The sequence below is a fragment of the Erythranthe guttata genome, chromosome 2 (assembly GCF_056151865.1).
Source record: "Erythranthe guttata isolate IM_541 chromosome 2, IM_541, whole genome shotgun sequence".
NCBI classification, from domain to species: Eukaryota; Viridiplantae; Streptophyta; class Magnoliopsida; order Lamiales; family Phrymaceae; genus Erythranthe; species Erythranthe guttata.
Window position 1 is genome coordinate 5,914,868 of NC_142534.1, and position 18,014 is coordinate 5,932,881.

General features: G+C 34.0%; 2 protein-coding genes across 2 annotated transcripts; both read left to right on the forward strand.

The window, feature by feature from the left end:
- Window positions 1-228: 228 nt before the first annotated feature.
- On the forward strand, window positions 229-546 carry NIMIN-3 (NIM1-interacting 3). Its single transcript, XM_088814885.1, has one exon. The coding sequence runs from the start codon at window positions 229-231 to the stop codon at window positions 544-546; it is 318 nt and encodes a 105-aa protein (XP_088671011.1).
- A 14,134-nt stretch (window positions 547-14,680) lies between these two features.
- UMAMIT25 (nodulin MtN21 /EamA-like transporter family protein) lies at window positions 14,681-18,014 on the forward strand. The gene is made up of 7 exons (XM_013003569.2): window positions 14,681-15,008; window positions 16,105-16,167; window positions 16,272-16,388; window positions 16,480-16,729; window positions 16,910-17,068; window positions 17,213-17,364; window positions 17,722-18,014. The coding sequence occupies exons 1-7, from the start codon at window positions 14,833-14,835 to the stop codon at window positions 17,864-17,866; spliced, it is 1,062 nt and encodes a 353-aa protein (XP_012859023.2). The 5' UTR covers window positions 14,681-14,832; the 3' UTR covers window positions 17,867-18,014.

Genomic DNA, 18,014 nt, shown 5'->3' on the forward strand with positions numbered 1-18,014 from the left:
CCCACTAATTTATAAATATAAATAAATAAAAAACAGTCTTCATAAAATGTAGTACCAATTAAGATTTTCCCCATCTATATAACCTTCCACACATAGCAATAAATCTTCTCTCAGAGTCATCATCAATAACCACCAACCCCACCGCTTAGCACCGCCCCCTCCCCCACCCCCACCCCCACCCCCACCCCCTCGTTTAGAGTTATGGACGGAGATAGAAAGAAAAGAAAAATGGAGGATGACGATGAAGAAAACGAAGAGGAGAAGATGGAGAAATTCTTCGCTTTGATTAAAAGCACCAGAGAATTGCGCGAGCGCATCGTCGCCGGAAAAGAAAAGGCCGACGGAGATAAGCCCCAGCCGGCGGCAAGAGCGGTGGAGTCTTGGAATCCCACATTCAGAATCGAAGACTTCGTGGACGTCCCGCCGGCGGCGGCGCCGGCGATGGAGATTGCAGCGGAAACAGGCCCTTCTACGACGGTGAGAAAGAAACAAGAAAGTGATGAAGGAAATGGAAATAATGGATTAGACCTCAATCTTTCTCTCTAGTATAATTTATTTAAAAAAAAATTGATAAAAAAAAAAAAAAAAAAAAGAAGAAGAAGAAGAAGAATCATTTTTATTTTCCCTTTTTTTCTTTTGTTGATTGATAGATAGCAGAGTAATTAAAATTCAGGTTAGATCTGATTATTTAAATTAATATATTTATAATTTATATAATGGTACGAACACTCGGATGTTGCAATGATGGATTTTGGATTTTGGATTTTGGATTTTATTTTTATATATTCTCATTGGTTGTGACAAATCATGAAAATGTGGCAGACCTTTTAATATAAACCAACACGGTCGAATTGCTATCTTTTTCGATCTTCACACTTTTTTAATAGCGACTTTTCACCTCCTATAGTCCTATTATTATTTTGATAATTAAATATTTTAATTGATTTATTAATTTTTTTATTAATCGACAAATGATTTTGAGAAAATAAATTCGATTCCTTTTAAGTATATTCAATTAAAGTTGAATTCAAAACTAACTTTTTTCAACAATCCCCATGTGAATGGAAATTAATTAAAACGATGACGGGTTTTGCCGACTGTTCAAATGCAAAGATATTGCGTATGTTTAATCTTCTATACAAGCATATTTACTTAGCTAATCAAAGAATGCGATGTCTTGAATTGTTCAGTCATTTGTGTAAACTAAAACAATATACTCCATCGGCCCCGAATGTTGTTACATAATAAGTACGTAAACGCAAGGCCCGCATAAGTAGAATATATTGTGAATAAGGACGATGGCTCTGTTGAAAGGCCTCTCTTGAAAGGGGAGGAGGTAAGCTAGCACGACTGACGACCTGAATAAGGATGAGAACCTCTCCGAAAGAAGACGAGACAACTTGACAACCTGAATAAGGATGATGAGATCGAGAAGATAAACAAATGACATGAGTTACGGCATGGATAAGGCGACAAGTTAAATACGACTGACGGCGTGAATATGACCGATGGATTTGATAATAGAATGTGGATGTGTGTAAATTTGTAGCACTTTGAGTTCGCTTTCTAATTCAATTTGAATCAACTAGATCAGATGTTGGTTGAGAGAGTTATGCAAGAACGAATGAACATTTGCTACTATTTCGATGGTTTGAGTTTTCCAGATTCGGACTGTAACCCATTCATGCATAACTCTCTAAACTAACATTCAATTTAACTAGATCAAGTTGAATTAGAAAAGTTAACTCAAATAAATACAAATCTTGTGTTGTGACTTTTTCCATATTAGGACTAAAAAATGATCAAAATCACGTTTGAAGTCGAAAAAATACTAGTAAAATTGAAATGACATATAGCATTTCAGTTTTTGTTTTCTCTGTCAACACGTTCTACGTGATTCATCTAGTACAATTTATACCTTTCGTATGATTGGACTATTATTGTACGAGAGCATGATTTAATCGGTGTACATTAGTTGTTGCGGGTTCTTTCGTAATAAATAAAATAAGGGTGCCTTTGTTAAAGATGAAGAGGTTTTCGTAACGAACGAGTCATCTCAATATAATTGTGGCCCTCCGAAATTATTATCAAAGGTAGATATCAATGTGCTGGTTTCAGTTTTCAAATAATTCATCTTCTTTTTCCGGTCCACAAATCAAGCCAAATATATGAACCTAATCAAATCAAATATGATTTATGGACCAAACCCATTAACATTTGTCCCTCCAACACAATCATTTTATGGACAATAATAATTAAATAATTAGATTTTATTTAATATTCGAATTATAAATATGATAGATTGTGTACTGGACTTCAAGATATTAAGGTCTGATTTGATTTTCAAGATATTCTTAATTAAGATATGATTATGCAATGTTACAACAATCGAACGAAACCTCATTAAAAATTACGCTTTCTTACCAGCTAGTGTGGTTATAGCAGCGATCTTCGAGAATTATTTTGACAAATATTATTTGATATATCTTTCAATTACTGCAAGAACTTCTGTTTTCTTCTCCGCATGTCACATTAGGAAGAAATGCCCAAACGTAGAATTCCAATACGAATTTTGATTATTGCTCTGTTATGGGGATCAGTTTGTCAAGCTTAGGTCAAACTCTCCATATTGAGCTTATTAAATGATATAAGGATTGAATGTATGGGTCGAAAGAGATTTATTGGGTCCACCAACTCAATACAGGTCGAAGATAAGGTCTATTTACAAGCTCGCGGCTAACGAGCTCGTCAGCCCATCCGAACATGCTAGAGACAAAGCAATAGGTAGGTAACGAGGTGAATAAGAACAGTTGGAAAAGAGGACCCAGAAGATGTGCTCCCTAAATAGATAAGGAAGACATGTCAATTAAGAATAGTAATTGAACAATCAGGCCATGTTTGGTTGACAAGATACGATTAGCCAAGATAAGATTAAATCATCTAATGAAACCCAATTATATTATTCGAGCTCGCGACGTCAAACAAAAAAAACTCACTAGAAGGCAAGATAAGGCAAGATAAACCAGGATTATATAATTTTGGCGGGTCGACCCGACAATTTATTGGCAAACATCAAATTAAGTCCAACTATTTAGTTAATCATGGCTTATCTTGGCAACCAAACGGGGCCTCAATGTAATTAGACAAAGGCTCTTCAAAAATAAGTTTATCAATGGGTACTTATTCATAAAGAGATTCAGACAATAAACTATTTTACAAAAAAATCCACATATGGTCCAAATGTTTGTAAAAGACTAAAATAGTCCATCATACTTTAATATGCTCATATTTCATTCTTTAATCTAATCTAACCTCAATTTGACCTCAAATTTCACAAAATATTCAATTTTGACCCAAAGCACATTTTTATGGACAATTTCGTCCGTCACCGCCGGTCTCCGGCGTTGGTTTTTTTTTTCTTTTTCTTCCTGATTTTTCTGCTACCGGTTTCCGGCGTTGACTTTTTCGATTTTTTTTTCTTTCTTTCTTTCTGTAACATCTTTTATTTTTCCGTTTAAACAACAATACTACTGTGATTGACAGTAATATTATCTATATTACTGTTAAAAACAGTAAAATTAACTATACTACAACTTAACAATATTTACTTAGCTAATCAAAGAATGTGATGTCTTGAATTGTTCAGTCATTTGTGTAAACTAAAACAATATACTCCATCGGCCCCGAATGTTGTTACATAATAAGTACGTAAACGTAAGGCCCGCATAAGTAGAATATATTGTGAATAAGGACGACGGCTCTGTTGAAAGGTCTCTCTTGAAAGGGGAGGAGGTAAGCTAGCACGACTGACGACCTGAATAAGGATGAGAACCTCTTCGAAAGAAGACGAGACAACTTGACAACCTGAATAAGGATGATGAGATCGAGAAGATAAACAAATGACACGAGTTACGGCATGGATAAGGCGACAAGTTAAATACGACTGACGGCGTGAATATGACCGATGATTTGATAATAGAATGTGGATGTGTGTAAATTTGTAGCACTTTGAGTTCGCTTTCTAATTCAATTTGAATCAACTAGATCAGATGTTGGTTGAGAGAGTTATGCAAGAACGAATGAACATTTGCTACTATTTCGATGGTTTGAGTTTTCCAGATTCGGACTGTAACACATTCACGAATAACTCTCTAAACTAACATTCAATCTAACTAAATCAAGTTCAATTAGAAAAGTTAACTCAAATAAATACAAATCTTGTGTTGTGACTTTTTCCATATTAGGACTAAAAAATGATCAAAATCACGTTTGAAGTCGAAAAAATACTAGTAAAATTGAAATGGCATATAGCATTTTAGTTTTTGTTTTCTCTGTGAACACGTTCTACGTGATTTATCTAGTACAGTTTATACCTTTCGTATGATTGGACTATTATTGTACGAGAGCATGATTTAATCGGTGTACATTAGTTGTTGCGGGTTCTTTCGTAATAAATAAAATAAGGGTGCCTTTGTTAAAGATGAAGAGGTTTTCGTAATGAACGCGTCATCTCAATATAATTGTGGCCCTCCGAAATTATTATCAAAGGTAGATATCAATGTGCTGGTTTCAGTTTTCAAATAATTCATCTTCTTTTTCCGGTCCACAAATCAAGCCAAATATATGAACCTAATCAAATCAAATATGATTTATGGACCAAACCCATTAACATTTGTCCCTCCAACACAATCATTTTATGGACAATAATAATTAAATAATTAGATTTTATTTAATATTCGAATTATAAATATGATAGATTGTGTACTGGACTTCAAGATATTAAGGTCTGATTTGATTTTCAAGATATTCTTAATTAAGATATGATTATGCAATGTTACAACAATCGAACGAAACCTCATTAAAAATTACGCTTTCTTACCAGCTAGTGTGGTTATAGCAGCGATCTTCGAGAATTATTTTGACAAATATTATTCGATATATCTTTCAATTACTGCAAGAACTTCTGTTTTCTTCTCCGCATGTCACATTAGGAAGAAATGCCCAAACGTAGAATTCCAATACGAATTTTGATTATTGCTCTGTTATGGGGATCAGTTTGTCAAGCTTAGGTCAAACTCTCCATATTGAGCTTATTAAATGATATAAGGATTGAATGTATGGGTCGAAAGAGATTTATTGGGTCCACCAACTCAATACAGGTCGAAGATAAGGTCTATTTACAAGCTCGCGGCTAACGAGCTCGTCAGCCCATCCGAACATGCTAGAGACAAAGCAATAGGTAGGTAACGAGGTGAATAAGAACCGTTGGAAAAGAGGACCCAGAAGATGTACTCCCTAAATAGATAAGGAAGACATGTCAATTAAGAATAGTAATTGAACAATCAGGCCATGTTTGGTTGACAAGATACGATTAGCCAAGATAAGATTAAATCATCTAATGAAACCCAATTATATTATTCGAGCTCGCGACGTCAAACAAAAAAAACTCACTAGAAGGCAAGATAAGGCAAGATAAACCAGGATTATATAATTTTGGCGGGTCGACCCGACAATTTATTGGCAAACATCAAATTAAGTCCAACTATTTAGTTAATCATGGCTTATCTTGGCAACCAAACGGGGCCTCAATGTAATTAGACAAAGGCTCTTCAAAAATAAGTTTATCAATGGGTACTTATTCATAAAGAGATTCAGACAATAAACTATTTTACAAAAAAATCCACATATGGTCCAAATGTTTGTAAAAGACTAAAATAGTCCATCATACTTTAATATGCTCATATTTCATTCTTTAATCTAATCTAACCTCAATTTGACCTCAAATTTCACAAAATATTCAATTTTGACCCAAAGCACATTTTTATGGACAATTTCGTCCGTCACCGCCGGTCTCCGGCGTTGGTTTTTTTTTTCTTTTTCTTCCTGATTTTTCTGCTACCGGTTTCCGGCGTTGACTTTTTCGATTTTTTTTTCTTTCTTTCTTTCTGTAACATCTTTTATTTTTCCGTTTAAACAACAATACTACTGTGATTGACAGTAATATTATCTATATTACTGTTAAAAACAGTAAAATTAACTATACTACAACTTAACACAGTAATATTGCTATATTAATCTCTAGCATAGTAATATTAACACAACAAAACTCATTATTATTGTGTAATAGAGTAATATTAATATGTTGATTGTTCAATAAATGTAAATATAATAAAAATTCAAAAGAATTAATATTACTGTGAGTGATAGTACTATTACTATAACTGTTAGAGTAGGTGACCAACAAGCCAACATGTGGCTGTGGTCTTTCGTATTTATTATTGTAATAAACGAACCTTTATTTGTATTAATGATAAAACAACTTGGCATTCTATATCTTTGTCCCTTTGTCACAAGCATAGATATAGTCCTTACAGTTATTACAAGTACGAGTAAATGATCGTTAGGATCGTGAGATATTTACTTTAGTATTATAACTGTTAAACGTGTTCCTAGTCATAGGGTTATGCCACCAATGAGGATATCGGCATTTTCCATTAAGAGACTAGCACTTAGTGTATGTGTACTGCATCTCATCAGTAAACGGTATTGTGATATCGACATGCATAAGTGGGTGCTCATAAGTTGACGAGTTCACTGAACTCCCTCACCCTAGAAATCTCTAAGTGGTTCCCAATAATCGAGTAGAGATATCTATGGTATAGTTGTACACAATTAGTCCTTATGACCTAGACATCACCGTGACTTCACTAGAGGACCAGCTGTATCGTGACCTGTCCCTGAGTTCCACCGAGGACCATCCCAAGGGCCAGTGTTCGTGCAGTCCGAAATCTAGTGGGAGGTCTGTGTATTGTAGTCGGGGATTCGATCGCTAGAATAGTCTTGGATGTCATGTGTGTTCTGAAAGTTTGTAATCATTCTAAGTCTATGGCCAGAGCTGACTAAGTGATGATTAGAGAATTCGATTCTCTAAGTCATGCACGTAACGATTACAACACTTAGAACGATCGCACCGTCATTGAACATATAGAGAGGTCTTGATGAACCAATGCCTCTAGTTCAATCGGGACATATGTATCGAAGGGACCGTACTGTACGTTAACTATATCTGAAGGTTCTTGCAGGCACTTCATTTGTATCTAGGGAATCATGACGCGTAGTTACTAGACGCCAATCTTGATTCGTTGGGTGATTGAGGTGAAACGAGCTTCATCTTAATCGTAACTCTAAGGGACGAGTTTTGACCACAAAGGGTTGTGGGCCCACGGCTAGCTTACACCTGAACCATCGAGGGTCACACTGCTCGTGCACATGAGATCTTTGAATAAACGGTCAGAGATAAAATAGTTTATCTTTGCATGATTGGAAGTCAATATGATTGGGTCCAACATTCGTAATTTGGAATTATGAATGAGAACAAGGAAAGGAAAAGAATTGGCAAACGTATTAGTGGACTTTCTAAATCGGGAAGTTTCCAAATTTAGAAAGTGCACTGAATTAGAGTTTCCACTTTTGGAAAGTTGGAAATTGAGAGTTGGCCCTCGTAATGACGAGGATATTATAATGATTCTGAAAATGTAATCGTTGCAATTTTCCGATCATTGAATTGAGAGAGACGAGCAAATAAAAGAACTAACGAACTTAAGCTGTTGGGCCCGGTCCAACTTAAGCCTGTTAGGGTTTTATGCAAGGCACTATAAATACTTGATTTATAGACCTTGCACAAAAACAAGACCTAACCCTAACCCTAGCCGCTCCCTCTCTCGATCGGCCACCCTCTCCCGCGGCCACCACCGCCGCCGTCGCCACTATCTCGCCGGAATCGGCCATCCCTTGGCCGATTCAAGTTGGTAGTTCTTTTGTCTTTTCGTTTCTTCCGTTTTATTCTAACTACTTCGTGTCTAGTGCCACGTTTTAGTAGATCGAAGTATACGAGGTGAAATCCGAGAGGAGGAAGATCGAAGAATCGAGGAGCAGCCCTCGAGCCGACGACGCACGCGACCCCACGCGCCGCCCCGAAGACCGCGCGTGATATACACGCGCCGCCGTGCCCGTCTCGCCGTTGCTGCCCCGAATTGTACGGATTGGTTTACGTAGCAATCTCGACTTGCTTAGCGCTCCTACCTCACGCTTCGAGAGGTAAACACACGAATTTCATGTTCTTGATTCGTTTACGTTTAAACAATATATTCATGTTCGTTCTCGTATGATTTTATGTGATTATGTGAAATCGTTTTATTGTTGCGAGCATGTTATTTGGTTTAAACGCGAGCATGCTAATTGATTTAAATTCGGTTAAATAATTTAGCATGTATGTTGTTTTTGTTGAATGACCATCTCAACCAAAAGCTTAAGCTGTTAGTGAAATGTATCATTTAGTATTAATATCTCCAGCACGCCCCCTCAAGTGCAGGCGAATTACATTTGAAGCATTGCACTTGAAATATTTGAATTGGGTGGGGGTGGGATTCGAACTCAGGACCTTTCATTTGGCCTGGCTCTGATACCATGTTGAATGACCATCTCAACCAAAATCTTAAGCTGTTAGTGAAATGTATCATTTAGTATTAATATCTCCAACAGTTTTTAATTTCGCTGGAAGCGCAAAGGTACGCAATTAATTGTTTCAATTTGTCGGGCATGTGTTTATGTGTTTTAAATTGTCTGAAGCGCATAAAATTTTGTTTTCCGCTGCGTACACGTGCCCGATTCCCAACAATAACAACAATAATAGTACCGTCAACCACCGTAATATTACAATAATAGACAGTAATATTATTACTGATTCGGTAAAAACTAATCTCTAGGCCCGTTAAGGAGGATGGGCCAATAAGGGCCCAATAGAAAGACTTCCATAAGAAAGTCAGCCTGGTCAAAATAAAGCCCAACTGAAAAGCGAGAAGAGGAGGACTCTCGCTGACGGGAAGAAAAGCTTGACTTCTCGCAAGCGAGAGGTCTGACAGAGCCGTCCTCACATTTAACGCCCGTCTCCTCATGTGTCAGAGATATCAGGAATGTTCAGTTTTGGGCATGTGTAGCCCACAACACTGTTCCTCGAAAGACAAGTTAGGCCCAATTGAATCTTCATTTGGGGTCCGGAATAATCTGATTAGACAGAATAAACTGGAGTAAAGTTCGGATTCGAATCCCGACTTTTTCTATAAATAGCCTAAGGCTAGGTAAACAAAGGTACTCATATACAATCCTAAAAAAGCGTATCAATTAGTGAGAGTATCTTATAGTAAATAAACTTACTGGCTTGGCCGTCGGAGTGCTACTTCCGGCATAAGCCCGGTTTTTCTTATCCTGGTCTTATTCTACAGATCCCGGTACAGAAGGAGAACTCGGTCAAAACAACATCAAAGATTTCGACCGAATCAATTACGTTACTCCGTGAATAACTCAAACAAAATTAAAAAACTCAAACAAAATAATAATATTGATGTGGTTGATAGTAATATTACTATAACAACAGTAATATTAATGTCAACCACAATTATATTATTGTATTTACATTAATATTACAATAATAGACAGTAATACTATTACGTTACTCCGTGAATAACTCAAACAAAACACAAAAACCAAAAAAAAAATTTGATGTGGTTGACAGTAATATTATTGTGTTTACATTTATTTTACTGCCAACGACAGTAATATAATGACGTTGACTCGTCAACAAATCAAACAAAATTAAAAAAAATAACAAAAAATAAAAACATATTACGTTAATTTATTGTTAACGGCAGTACAATTACATAAATGTATTGTCAACGGCAGTACAATTACGTTAGTGTACTGTTAGCGACAGTATAATTACCGTTAATGGCAGCACAATTACGGTCAACGTTTAGCGGCGGACGTAAAAAAAACACTTAAAAACACTAAAACAAAATCAACGCAGGAGACCGGCGGCGGAAAAAACCGACCAGGAAAAAAAAAAAAAAAAAAAAATCAACACCGGAATCCGGCGGCGGAAAAAACAGACCAAGAAAAAAAAAAGTCAACACCAGAGACCGGCGGCAAAAAAAAAAATTGAAAAAAAAATGTCAAAATTGATTAAATTGGGGTTACAATTAAGAATTTGGTGTAATGGGTTGCGGGTAATTTTGTCATATACATGAATGTTTCCTTTATTTATAATAAATATTAAAGGGATGGGCTTATTGGTGAAAGAGATATAGCCCATAAACCTAAAATAATACAGATGCTTGGTTAGAGACTCATGCACCAAAACCTGTTAGACAAATACATAGATCCTAAATTATGAAATGTCTAAATAGAAATCCTCTATATAAATGAATATAAAGTCCCGATCAATGCTACGATTTAACCTCAATGGAAATACTTTATACTCTCTTCTAAACTCTCTTTCTCTTAATTTATACTCTTCGTTCGTCAAATTCATCTTCTCCGCCGAAGGACCGGTGTTAGGTGGGTTTTCCGACGGTCTTAGAATTTGGGCTCAGAATGAGATCTTGAGGGTGTAGATCCTACACCACCACTCTGTGAACTAATCGTCTCCTCCCATAGGAGATGGAACCATGTTGAAACCTCTGTAGAGGATTATTAATTATTCGATGTTTATATCTATCTTTTCTTGTAATTCATCTATGTTTTCTTGTTTTTAATCATTTCTATTGCTTGACCAACAATGGAATTGATTCTTAGACTATGATGAATCGAGAGAGAATTCCTTTGTTAGAACTTAGAAAAATATAGATTTTTGTTGTCAGAATTCGAGAGAATCTTCTTACCTTAGGTTAGCGGTGTAAACGAGCCGAGCTCGAGCCGAGCTCGCCTCTTTTGGCTGGCTTGAGCTCGAGCTCGAGTTATTTTGTCGAGCTCGAGCTCGAGCTCGAGCTCGAGCTCGAGCTCGTCGAGCTCCTCTTTTTTTGGCTCGAGCTCGAGCTCGTGTTAATTTTGTCGAGCTCGAGCTCGAGCTCGAGCTCGAGCCCATTGTCTTTTTTTTTTTTTTTTTTTTTTAAATATTTCTTTAATTATTATTTTATTATTAAAAATTATTTAAAAAAATAAAAAATAAAAACTAAATTGTAATTATTATATATATTTTTAATATTTGTATTTATTTCTATAATATTTTACATTATTATACATTATTTAAATAAAAATAACATATAAAAAATAAAAAAATAATAAAAAAATAATAATAAATCCGGCTCGCGAGCCGGCTCGCGAGCTCATGAACAACTGAAAACCGGCTCGAGCTCGGCTCGTCAGAAAGCTCGAGCTCGCGAGCTCGAGCTCGAGCTCGAAAATCTCGAGTCCGAGTTCGAGCTTTTTACGAGCCGGCTCTTCGAGCTCACGAGTCGGCTCGGCTCGTTTACACCCCTACCTTAGGTAATCAAAATTTAATTAGGGGGTGGAGTCATCTTTATTGGGAGGATTCTAATAACACTCGAGAGAGTGATTATGATAATCTAGGCTAGTGAATTGGGAATTCATGATTTGATATTTCAACATTGGAAATTAAACATTGGGAAATGGACTTTAGAACTCTTCACAACATAAACTCGCATATTATTTTTGTGCTATTGTAAATTTATCTAATCTATGCCTTTTAGTTTAAGACCAACAAACACCCTTTTCCGCAGGGTAGATAATACAGGGCCGGTTCTGAGGGGAGGCGAAGTAGGCGGACGCCTAAGTCCCCCGATTTTTTACTAAAATTTAGGAGCCCCAAATATTTTTATAAACACTTTATATATCAGTAATTATTTTTAAAATTTATTATATATATAATATTTTGGAACATCAATTCTAAAATAAACTTAAAATTAATGATCAAGTAGATATTTTTACAATTTTCTTAACCTAGGGGCCCCTAAATATTAAATTTATAATGTCTTAATTATTTATTTTTATTCCTAAAATTTGAATCAATATTCATTAGTTTATTCAAGTTTCCTTTTATAAAATATTTATGAAGTCTATTTGCTATAAACATTATATGCCACGGTAGGAAGTGAACCAGCAAATCATTCGGTTTTGAAATTTTTTCCATATTTTTAGTTATTTTATATTCATACATTTCAACAAAAAAGAATCGGGGGCGCTGCCCCCAACCCCCGTAATCTGTTACTCCATCACTTTGAAATGTTATTTATATTTTTTTAGTATATTCAATTTCGAACACCCTTATGAACAAATCATTTTTTTCAAATAGGGGTCCCATTTTGAGTTATTCTTTAAATTTTGCCTAGGGCCCCCGAATTCTCAGGAACGACCCTGAAATAATATTTGAGTTAATTAGTCACTGAGGACGATCGATGTTTGGAATCTATTATATTGTTCTACCGTACATTTGATGTTTACACATCGGTAACATTAACGCACGCCTATCAAATACGAACATAAACAATTAATTTTGAAATTTAGCATTTCAACTTGTGAAAGACATCCCATATTGGCCGTGAAACTCAACGGACGTTGCAATGAAATCGGAACAATATAATTGTATTATGTGACTACCTGGGTAAACTGCATAAAACTCACATGTGCTAAGGAAAACATACACCAAACTCCTCTGCGTTATTTTTATTGCGTAAAGTTCTTCTGTGTTTTATTTTATCTTGCATGAAATTCACTATTCCGTTAACAATTAACACCATTAACTATATATTGAGGGGATTTCATGTAATGCTACGTGTTGTTTATGTTTTTCTGACTAACGTACGACCAGGGGCGGAACTACGTTGGCCCAGGGGGGCTACTGCCCCTGCAAAAAAAAAAAAAAATCACCTAAAAATTCTATTTATTTTTTAACTACATTTTAGTATTTATCTATTAATTTATGGACTTGGCTCCCCCTATCGCCAAGATTTAAAATTTGTACACTTTTAGCCCATAAAAATATTTTTCTCCTTTTTTTTATTCACCCCATATTTTGGCCCCTAACTAAAAGTACTTGGGTCGGCCCCTCCCTACAATAGAAGCATGTAGGAACAAGATTCAAGGAAATTGTGAACTATATATATTTGACACCAAACTCAGCAATCTTCGACACGTGTCCTATATATGACTACGTGTTGTTTATGTTTTTCTTTGACATGCACACGCTATCTTTGATGTACTAATTAATAATAATAACTTATCAAATTAAATTTAAGACCCGCAAAACACGCAACGTATTATGTTGCTGTTATGTGAATTCACCTGAATCAGGTGAGAAGAAAAATGAGATAAACGAGCCCGGACAACCTGGAATCCAGTTCGGCTCTTAATTAATTAGGGCTTAAAAACTGGGTTTGGGATCTTCTCTCACAAGTTTAATTAGTCTAATGACTTCTTATTTAATACTAATAAATAGTGAAATTTTCATACTTCTTTTTTTTTTTTTTTTTTTTTTTTTTTTTTTTTTTTTTTTTTTTTTTTTTCTATTTTTCAAGTTATAAATTACAACCAACCCTCATTAGGAGAGTTGGTACCTAGCCTTACCAATAGGGTAAAGGTCTAGGGTTCGAGTCCCCCCTCCCCTACTTCCCCTCGTAATGACTTGAATTACTCAAAAAAAAAAGTTATAAATTACAAAAGTGTAACTAGTTTTCTATATGGAATGTGCATAGTCAACTCCCCGAGATATACATGAGAAATTAAACCCGAAAATAATTAATAGATAAATAAATATTCAATGCATTCTAAAGCAAATTTTACTTCATGAACTAATAATAATATGGGTAAATTACACCGTACCCTACACGTATAATATATGCTAAAATAATTTTAAGGCCCTTATAGTATTGGTAATTACAGCTACACTCGTGAAATAATTACCGACTGGGGACCAATACGCATTTTATTTGTTTTTTGAAGGGGCGTTAATACTAGCATGCATAGACGAAAATTTTATAAATCTTATATAAGGATTTAAGAAACGTTAGGAGAACCATGTCACCCCCTAGCTCTACGTTGTCTCCACCACCGCATGAAACTAATAATCCGTTCGGATTCCAACGGAATAACTTATCCAATGCATTACCCCTTGACTTTCTAATTGTGTTTCAGGGGATTGTAATTACCGATACTACATGGACCTTAAAGTTATTATAGCATACATCAGAAGTGTAAGTGTAATTATTTATCCTAATAATAACAAGGGTATTAAAAAAAAATTAATAAAAATGATAATAATAATAATAATAATAATAATAATAATAATAATAATAATAATAATAATAATAATAATAATAATAATAAAAAAAAATAAAAAAAAAAGCTGTTTTTGTGGGGTTGTGGGACCCACGGTTGATATAGTACAAAAACTTTTTTTGTGAGACGAAAAAAGAAAAGAAAAAAAGGATTTTCATGCACCGAAATAAAAACAGAAGAATTCAAATTGGTTACTACAAGTATGTAAAAATATATGAGAGGTATGTTGTTTGGCATGCAAAGGCAAGAGGCAAAAAAGCTGGCAAAACAATAAGCTGTTTAACTGAAAGTAGCTTTATAGCAACAATAGCTGAGATGCGTGAAATCCATGCACAAACAAAACAAACCCCTGCCCCTCTGCTTTTTTTTTTTCTTTCTTTTTTTTGGATTTTACCCCATTCTTCTTCTTTACCTTTTATATATATATATATATATATATATATATATATATATATATATATATATATATATATATATATATATATATATATATATATATATATTGTCACATCACACCTATATATATAAACACAACCTCTTACTCATTTTTTCTACTCCTCTTCTACATATATATACATATATATATAGTGTCCCACTTCATCTATCTCCATATCTCTATCTCCATTTTATTTCTTCTTAATTTTCTCGTTGATTGTAATTATCAATTAATTTGGAGAAAATTAAGAAGAAATAAATAAAAAAAAAATGGAGGGAGATTTGTTTCCGTTCTTGACAATGGTTATCGTGCAGTTAGGGTACGCGGGGATGAACATTATATCTAAAGTAGCGATGGATTCCGGTATGAACCCTTTCGTCCATGTCGCGTACCGCCAAGTTTTCGCCACCATCGCCATTGCTCCTTTTGCTTATTTCATGGAGAGGTAAATTTTAACATTTTTTTTGTTGTTACTAATTGTTATACATAATGTTACTATAAAATCTTGGAATTTTTTACATTATTACAATATTTAAACCTCTATAAATTAATACAGTTCGGAACTAGCAAAATTCTATTGATTCAGTGAATGTTAAATTATCGAAATAAAAATTTAGTAATTTTTACCAAGTCGGGACCGGAAGAAATTATTCTCATAGCGAAGTTATTAATTTATTGAGGTTTTACTGCATGTCAACGATGCATGGTTAATTCGATTTAATTTAATTTGTTACTCCATTTTGATTGATTTTCATAGGAATATGCCTATTTTTTAAAAAAAATATTTAAAAAATAATCTCAAAGATGGTTAAATGAATATAAACATATATTCCTATGCTAACGTACACGCACACAACACACACACATACATATATGTGTGTGACTGTGTCGCAAAGCATGAAGGGTTTCTTCACGTTTTGGTATGTTTTTGTGCATGAGCCACACGTGGCATTTCATCCAGTTGCTCATGGAACATGTGTTTCATTCCCTAACACCGGTGCATTTGATTTTGTCGTCTTTAATTAACTCATTTTTGCCTTTATTCAAAAAAAAAAAAAAAAAACTCACATTTAATTTCTTTTTTTTTTTTTTTTGCATACTTGTGAACAATTTGCTTTTTTAATGTAAAAATAAAATGAGAATAAAAACCGAATTAATTCAACTGTGACCCAATTGGCTATATAATTTCGAGCTCGGTTTTAAAAAACATTGCTCGTGCATCGTTTGTACGATCGGACTTAGGCGTGCGTTTTAGAATATTTTGAATATAAATTAATTTAAATAATGCCAAGTTGTCCAATTTTTAATATCATAAACAATGTTAATATATCGTTTACATAATTAGTTGTTTACACCACCAAAACTAAAAAATAAAAACAGCATAATAAATATATAAAATATCAAAATAAAATTAAAATAAATGGTTGTTTGAATTGCCGATCTTATATATATATATATATTATTTATTAATTTTATCCAGTATTTAATGGGATTTATTTTGTTCTCGTCTAATTAATTAAACTTTGATTTTCAAATTACAGGAAAACACGGCCTAAAATGACAACATCAATATTTTTCCAAATTTTCTTATGTTCGATATTTGGGTAAGTAGTCAACGATTTTATTTTTCTTCATATTATTCGTTTTATTTAAATTGGTTTTTTTTTTTTTTTTTAATTTAAATTTAATTTTGAATTTAACTACGCAGGGTTACAGTGAATCAAATCACATATTTCGTGGGATTAAAGAATTCAACTCCAACAATTGCATGTGCACTAACCAATATCAACCCTGCAGTCACATTTATCATGGCTGTTCCTTTCGGGTAACTAATTAATTAAGTAAAAACGTGTTTTTGCTTATTTTAATATATATATAAAAGCGTGTTTATAAAATAATGGGAAACAAAAATACAGGCTAGAAAAAGTGGGAGTGAAGAGCAAGGCAGGGCAAGCAAAAGTGATGGGGACAATAATATGTGTAGGGGGAGCCCTATTATTGTCATTTTACCATGGATCAATAGTGGATATAGGAAAATCAAGTATTCATTGGAAATATGCTGAGGAAACTGGAACTAAGTCTTCAATTAATCATGTCAATTTGATCTTGGGTCCAATTCTTCTCATTGTTAGTGCCATTTCTTGGGCTATTTGGTTAATCATCCAAGTAAGCCCCCAATACTCTCTCTCTCTCTACAATTCATTTCGGAATAAATATTATTTCCTCGGTTCCACCAATAACTGTTATTTTTTTTTTTTTTTGTAATATTTTTGTTTCTCATTATCTGTCACTTTATATTAATTAACTAATTGGCATCATATTTTTTTTCTATAATTATTTTTGAAGACAAGAGTAAGCCAAAAGTACGGGGCTCCATACTCGAGCTCAGCATTGATGTGTCTAATGGCAACTTTCCAGTGTGTGGTCGTCGCCTTCTTCTTCGACCACAACTTATCGGCATGGTCACTCACTTCCAACATAAGGATTATTTCAAGCGTATATTCGGTATATTTCTTTTCTTCTTAATTTCCTATGTTTTTATCTTTTAAACAAATTAAGTTAAACTTAAAACAAAAATAATAATAATAATAATAATAATAATATGTTGATATATCTTAATAGTGATATTTTGGGTTGAATTTGTAATAGGGAATAGTGTGTTCTGCACTAGCATTTTGCCTCATGTCATGGTGTATAGAGAGGAAAGGCCCTCTTTATGTTTCGGTGTTCAGCCCTTTGTTGCTCGTTATCGTGGCGATTCTCAGCTGGGCTTTGCTCGAGGAAAAGCTCTACGTTGGAACGTAAGTCGATTTCTTTCTTTCTTTATTTTTTCAAGATTGATTCTTCATTCAATATGTATATTGGGTTCTACTTCATCTGTTCTATACTATTTGTCACTTTATAATTTCAATACGACATTAATTACATAATTTTCAGTTATACCCTTATTAATTAATGAACAAGGACATTGAACGAGATTATCAATCCTTGGGCAAAGGTAAAAAAAAAAAACGACAATTAAAAGAAAACGGAAGGAGTAAATAATTGGAGCTTAAGAGTTAATTCTTCATTTAAAAATAGTTCCACATTTTCCAACACTAATATAAATAATTACTATGTCACACTTGATTATTAATTATATTAATTTGATTATGCAGAGTTGCAGGATCAGTATTAATTGTATTGGGACTGTATGGAGTTTTATGGGGTAAGAATAGAGAAATGAGCTCTATTTATCACATTGAAGAAGAAGCAGCAGAAAAAAAGGCAACCCCCATTTATGACTTGGAATCTCTCTCATAAATGTCTAAGGAAGGAGAAATTAAAAGAATAAACATATTTTATTTCATTTCTTTTCTAATTAAAATTTAAAATTTTGGCTACCTATAGTGTTTAAGATAATTTGTAATAAATTTATTTCATCTATGAAAATTTCATTATGAATTTGAAA

Bases quoted from the DNA above. Each gene is read 5' to 3' on its own strand.
- NIMIN-3 (XM_088814885.1), top strand. From the start codon at position 229: ATGGAGGATGACGATGAAGAAAACGAAGAGGAGAAGATGGAGAAATTC.
- UMAMIT25 (XM_013003569.2), top strand. From the start codon at position 14,833: ATGGAGGGAGATTTGTTTCCGTTCTTGACAATGGTTATCGTGCAGTTA. The intron at 15,009-16,104 runs GTAAATTTTAAC...TTCAAATTACAG, and splicing joins TTTGCTTATTTCATGGAGAG to GAAAACACGGCCTAAAATGA. The intron at 16,168-16,271 runs GTAAGTAGTCAA...TTAACTACGCAG, and splicing joins TTCTTATGTTCGATATTTGG to GGTTACAGTGAATCAAATCA.